This window comes from Phasianus colchicus, chromosome 9 (assembly GCF_987193195.1).
Source record: "Phasianus colchicus chromosome 9, bPhaCol1.hap1.1, whole genome shotgun sequence".
Lineage (NCBI taxonomy): Eukaryota > Metazoa > Chordata > Aves > Galliformes > Phasianidae > Phasianus > Phasianus colchicus.
Genome location: NC_143444.1, coordinates 4,671,070 through 4,677,784, shown reverse-complemented (window position 1 = coordinate 4,677,784; position 6,715 = coordinate 4,671,070). Strand labels below are relative to the sequence as shown.

Genomic DNA, 6,715 nt, shown 5'->3' with positions numbered 1-6,715 from the left:
GTACATCCCCAGACAGAAAACAATCCCAGGGAGGGACCTGTCAAGCTCAGATGGCCCACCAAGTGGCATGGAGGCTGACAGCGTTCCATGCGCTGCCATATCCAGGCCAGTCCTCCCAGGGAAATTCCATGGTGGTGGGTGGCACGGCCAGACACCTACCTAGAGGAGACCAGGAGTGTCCCAGCTGGATCAGGGCTCCTCAGGTGTCTCACTGCAAAGGCTTGGGTATTCCCTACATTGACATCATCATTCCCCCTTATGAGGATATCATCAGTATACAGATAAATCCGGACACCGTGGTCCAACGTGAGCTTCTCCAGCTTCTGTGCCTATGCTCCGAGCGCCAGAGTGGGCGAGTGTCTGTACCCCTGGGGTAATCAGGTGACTGTGCATTGCACTCCCTCCAAGTAAATGCAAAATTGATTGTCCTCCACCTTCTTCAAGGGGACCATAAAACAGCTGTCTTAGGCATCAATGGCAGTCAGAAAGGGATGAGCCTGTTCCTGTAGGGCAGTAATCAATTCTGAAACATTTGGGGCAGCTTTTGCTGAAGGGGCAGTCTTGGCCTCCAGATGCCTGTAGTCCACTGTAAGGATCGTGTCTGAGCCATACAGTGTGGGCACGCCCATGCTTCTCGTGCTCCAAGCAGCAGATGACGGGGCCAGTGCTGCCGACACTGCTTGGGGCATGCTGGACCTCTGCAACATGACATCGAGGGTGGATGGCCACTTCCCTGCATCTTGTGCTTCCCAAAGCCAGGATATTAGAATTAAGTACACACAGTAAGAGACCATTGACAGTGCTGCCAGCGATGCCAGCACTGATCACGGCATGCTGGATATGGATACCAGGAACACTGCAGTGATGGCTGAGAGCACGCCCACACTCTCCTGTTTTTGCCCTGATACTGTGGAGGGTGTGGAAGAAGAATGGGAAGACAGCCATGAGGAAGAAGCTGCTGAGGCAGCCAGTGTGCCACCAAGCATTTCTGGTTCTTCATATGGTGAGATGAAGACCATGCCTTCAGCTTCCCCTGTGGCTGCAGGACCCAGACCTGAGGGACATTCATCTGCATGCAAAGGAGCAGAAAGTACAGTCAATTTCAAGCACAAGGTGAGGGAAGTCCATGTGGTCAGGACCAAGTGTGAAATGAAGGCAAAGACAGGAGCTGTACTGGAGTGTGCACTGTGGGGAGATGCCTGGTACTGTCTTCTTTCCATCCAGCTCCATGCAGAAAGATGGACATCCATAACCCCCGGCTTACCTTCATGTGAGGGGCATGATTGACAAACCAGGAGAAGATAACCTGGAACTTGGAGTATTGCTGGCAAGGAACCTACAGGGCTGGTTTTGCTCTCCCCTCACAGGTTTCCGCAGAGGCCAGAGGAGGTGCACAGAACTCCAGTCGTATCAGAGAGACATCAGAAGATGTCCCAGATATGTCCCCAAATGGAGAGCCTGCTGAGCCTGATCAGCCTTGTGAGCAGCTCGGAGGCTGGCAGCACTCCATGCGCACCATTCTGCTGTGCCCAGGACAGCTTTCCCTCCCAGGGAAAAGCTGTGCTAGGGGAGCACGCAGGTCCTTGCCTGGTGCCCACCCTGCCCCTTGCCTATTGCTATCTGTCTCCCATAGCAACCGCTGCCAGACCACATGCTGCCAAGGTTTCTGCAGAGGACAGAGGACCTGCACAGAGCCCCAGGTGCTTCAGAGAGGCACCGGAGGATGGCCTAGGGACGTCCCCAGACAGAAAGCCATCCCAGGGAGGGCCTGCCCAGCTCAAATGTCCCACCAACTGGCACGGAGGCCAGCAGCGGTGTGCGCCCTGCCATATGCAGGCTCATTTTCCCAGGGAAAACCTGTGTACAGTGCAGGCAGGGCCTCGCCTCTGCCCCTTGCCTACAGCTCTCTGTCCCCCACAGGTACCACTGCCGCACCACACACAGCGGCTCGCCGCCGGATGCCAGCTGTCATCAGGAGTGGGCTCCCTGCTCTGTGCAGGGTTTGCACCTGCAGCTGCATCGGGGGACAGCGAGAGGAGAGGCACGAAGCTGCAAACACCAGGCAGCTCCCAGGGATGACAAACTCAGTCCTGTAGATGTAAAATTCTGATTCAGTGTTGTCTTTATTCTCTCCTGGTTGAGTGCTGGGCTCAGAGCACGGGGCAATGGATCCGTGTGTCGGTGGTGGCAGCAAGTGCAGAGAGCGAGGGCGTGCAAGCCATCCCAGGGAGGGCCTACCCAGCTCAGACGGCCACGAAGCAGCACGGAGGCCGGCAGCACTGCGTGCCCCGCCGTATCCAGGCCCACCGTCCCAGGGAGAGCCTGCAGCGGCCCCTGCCTGCAGCGCTCCGTGCCCCACACGCTGCCGCGACGTGCCGCCAGTGGCCCGCCGTCATCAGGACGACGCCGAGCCCCGGGCAGCCGGCTGCCCAGGCGGGCGCGGAGGGCTGCCGCAGTGCGCTGCGGAACCCGCCGGGGCTCTGTGACGCGGGCCGGCGTCGCGCCCCAAGGCCATTGTGACGCGGGGCCGCCGCGAGGGGCCGGAGTCCCCCGGAGAGAGTGCCGCTCACTCTCGGGAGAGCGGCTCCGCGAGGAGGACGCGGCTCCCCCGGGTGCGTGCGACCGAGCGTCTGCGCGAGGACGCGGCGATGAGCGAGGAGCGGGAGAAGAAGGACGACCGCCAGCCCGACGCGGGGCTGCCACGCGTGCGCGACCGCCGACAGGTGCGGGCCGGGGAGGGAGGCGCTCGGGCTCGGCCGGGCCGCCGGCGGCCGTCGAAGTCGCCGCCGCGGGGGACGCCGGCCGCGCCTTCGCCGCCTCCATCCCGGTTCTCCTTCTCCCCGCAGGTGGTGCCGCCGGGCGGCCGGAGCCCGGGCTCGTCCCTCCGCGGCGTCCGTCTGCCGCCGCTGCCCGGCCCGGAGAGCGCGCGGGCCTCCGGGAGCCGCCGCGCACAGGTAGGGAGCCCGAGGGAGGCGGGGCCGGACGTCTTCCCGCGCCGCGTGGGGACCGCCCTGTGCCGGTGCGGCTGTGGGGAGCGGGGCGGCAGCCGCCCGCGGGCTGAGCGCTGCCCTCGGTGCTGCGTGCGGCGCGAGCGGCGAGGACCGCGCTCACTCGGCCTTTCTCCTCGGCTTCTCTTGCAGGCGGGCGGGCGGCAGTTCCTGGAGTCGGCGACCGGCGGCGGTGCCAGTGGCCAAAGCAGACAGCCTCAGCCACCCTTGCTGCCTCGCTTAAGGCGGGCGGGGCTGCCGGCAGCAGCACCCAGGCGTGCAGCAGCAGCTTCTGGGGTCTGCAAGCTGCCTGCTCTGCCAGCGGCAGCCTCTTCCACAGCATCTCCAAGTGGCAGAGCACGTGCCGTGGGCATCAGGGGCAGCAGACTCCCAGTCCTTGCCCCGAGACCTCCGGGAACCTTGCATGTCCAGGACGGGACAGCAGGGGCTGAGAGCCGGGGTCCAGCCCTGGAAGTCCCCTCAACTGTTCTCGTGCCTCGGCATGCCAGACCCATTAGAGGCAGCAGACTCCCAGTACTTGCCCCGAGACCTCAGCACACACCGCAGATGTTGTCCAGTTGCAACACACGGTGGGCAAACTCTGTGAGCGTGCCCAGGCCCAGTGCTGCCAACACTGCTCAGGGAAACCTGGGTGTACGCTCCGCGACATCGAGGGCTGAGGCTCAGATTCCTGCCTCTGGTGGTTCCCGAACCAGGGATGCTGGAGTGCAGGTTGAGCTGCAAGAATTAGAAGAGACTGCTGAGAGGGAATCCGCAGGATGTTCACCTGGCAAACTGCGGAGCGCATCTCTTGCCTCACCTGATGAGGCAGGCAGCATGCCTTCGGCTTCTCTTCTGGCTGCAGACCCTGGGCCTGGAGGACACCTTGAGGCTTTGGCTGTAACAGGTCCTGAAGATGGGGAACACTCAACTTCTTCCAAGGCTGAATACTTTCCAGAGGAGGCCAATGCAGCACCTTTTTTCTGGAGAGCATGCGAGGGAGAAGAAGAAGAAACGGCTAGCACCATGCCTGAATTCTCCAACCAGTCTCTGGGAGAAGAACAGAGGTTGCAAGATCCCAGAGAGGTCTACGGGGAGGCATATGGATATCCTCCAGTTCACCCAGCAATCCAGAGAATCCGGGATGAGGCAAAGAAGGACCAGATGCTGCCACACTGGAACATCTCCTGGCCAAATAGCATGAGCGTGCCCCCGCTGCTAAGGCCCCAAGCAACAGAAGACAGTGCCAGTGCAGCTGACAGTGCTCAGGACACGCTGAGCGTCTGCAGTGTGACATCGAGGGCTGAGGGCCAGTTTTCTGCTTCTGATGATTCCTCAGCCAGAGGTGTTATAGTCCAGGACTCGCAGCTAGAGTTGGAAGAGGCTGCAGAGATAGAAACGGCAGGACAGTCATCTGGCACCCTGCAAGTTGCATCTCTTGCCCCATCTGATGAGGTACGCACTGTGTGTTCACCATCTCTTCTGGATGCTGAGCCAGGGCCTGCAGGGCACCTTGAGCCTTTACCTGCATCAGTGCTGGAAGATGCAGAAAGCTCAGATTCTTCCGAGGCTGCAAGCTCTGCAGAGGAGACTGATGCAGTATCGCTCCCCTTGCCAATGTCCGAGGGAGGAGAAAGAGAAGAATCAGTTATGGCCATGCCTGAATCCTCCGGACAAGGTCTGGGAGAAGCACGGAGACTGCCAGATCCCAGCGAGATCAACAGGGAGCCCTCTGGGTACTCTCCTATGATCCCAGCAATGCGGAGAATTCGTGAGGAGGACAGAAACGAGCAGATGTTGTCACACTGGAATATTTCCTGGCCAAGGAATGTGAGAAGCCCCAGGCAGCGAAGGCTCCAGGCAAGAGGTGACACATTCAATAATGTTGGCGCTCTTCAGGGCACGCCAGGTATCTGGCCCACGACATCACGGGATGGGTTTCTTGACTCTGGTGACTCCAGAAAGTGGACTGTTAGACTGCCAGTTATACTGGAAGAGTCCAGTGATGACAGCGACAGTGCTGCCAGCACTGCTGAGGGCACGCTGGATGCCAGAGACAATGCAGTGAGAGATGAGGGCATGCACCCGCCCTCCTGTCCTTGCCCTTCAACACTGGAGAATGTGGAGGAAGACTGGGGATGTGACTCTGAGGAAGATGCTGCATCAGAGGCAGTCAGCATCACATCCAGCACATCCGATGAGCCATCTGGTGAGGTGGAGGCCATTTCTTCAGCTTCATCTGTAGCTGCAGATCCCATGACTGAGGAGCATGTGTCAGCATGTGAGGGAGCAGAAGATGTGGGCCCTCAGCATGAGGTGAGCAAGGTCAGCACCAGGCATGAATTGGAGGCAGAGGCAGGAGTGGTGCCTGGAGTGTGCGCTGTGGGGAGATGCCTGGAGATGCTGTCTCCTTTCCAACCAGCTCCATGCATTAGGGTGGACAGCCCCTCTGTTATTCCTGCCTTGCCTTCAATCAAAGGGGCCTGGAAAGGGGATCCCTCCCCTGGACCCCTGGCACCCACACCATCAACAGCCAGTGGTATTACAGGTGTGTGGTTTTGTTCTCTTCACACAGGTTTCTGCAGAGGCTGAAGAACGTGCACAGAGCTCCGTGTGCTTCAGAGATGCACCGGAGGATGGCCCAGGTACGTCCCCAGACAGAAAACAATCCCAGGGAGGGACCTGTCAAGCTCAGATGGCCCACCAAGTGGCATGGAGGCTGACAGCGTTCCATGCGCTGCCATATCCAAGCCAGTCCTCCCAGGGAAATTCCATGGTGGTGGGTGGCAGGCAGGAGCTCGCCTCTGCCCCTTGCCTACAGCTCTCTGTCCCCCACAGGTACCACAGCCGCACCACACACAGCAGCTCGCCGCCGGATGCCAGCTGTCATCAGGAGTGTGCTCCGGGCTCTGCGCAGGGTTTGCACCTGCAGCTGCATCAGGGGACAGCGAGAGGAGAGGCACGAGGCTGTAAACACCAGGCAGCTCCCCAGAGATTGATTCCATCCTGTCAATGTAGAATTCTGATTCCATCATGTCAGTGAAGAATTTTGATTCCAACTTGTCAATGCAGAATTCTGATTCCATCTTGTCAACATAGAATTCTGATTAAATGCTATCTTTATTCTATCCTGCCTGAGTGCTGTCTCATCTGTGCACTCGTGCATGGTTGGTCTCTGAGTGCGACTACTGGGCTCAGAGCACGGGGCAATGGATCCATGTGTCGGTGGTGGCAGCAAGTGCAGAGAGCGTGGGCGTGCAAGGGAGAGTGATTTGTGACTTGCAAAGTGTGAGCTGGCTGAGCCGGTGTGTGTGTGAGGTGGGCTGTGATGATCGGGGTGAGGGGCTGTGAAAGGGGCAGCCCTGGTGGGAGAGCACCGGTGTGTCTGTAGGGGTGCGAGCACAGCCAGGCACCTACTGAGAGGAGACCAAAGTGTCCCGGCTGGCTCAGGGCTCCTCAGGTGTCTCACTGCGCAGGCTTGGGTATTCCCTACGTTGACATCATCATTCCCCCATATGAGGATGTCATCGGTATACAGACAAACCCAGACACCGTGGTCCAACGTGAGCTTCTCCAGCCTCCGTGCCAATGCTCCGAGCGCCAGAGTGGGCGAGTGTCTGTACCCCTGGGGTAATCGGGTGACTGTGCATTGCACTCCCTCCAAGTAAATGCAAATTGATTGTCCTCCACCTTCCTCAAGGGGACCATAAAACAGCTGTCTTAGGCAT

The 6,715-nt window shown here is 59.5% G+C and overlaps 1 protein-coding gene across 1 annotated transcript; it reads left to right on the top strand.

Annotated features, from left to right (window-relative positions):
* Positions 1-2,648: 2,648 nt before the first annotated feature.
* On the top strand, positions 2,649-5,986 carry LOC149916772 (uncharacterized). Its single transcript, XM_090145871.1, has 4 exons — positions 2,649-3,366; positions 3,508-5,303; positions 5,563-5,632; positions 5,826-5,986. Exons 1-4 carry the CDS (start codon positions 2,649-2,651, stop codon positions 5,984-5,986), a joined length of 2,745 nt encoding a protein of 914 aa, XP_090001997.1.
* The last annotated feature ends 729 nt before the right edge of the window (positions 5,987-6,715 follow it).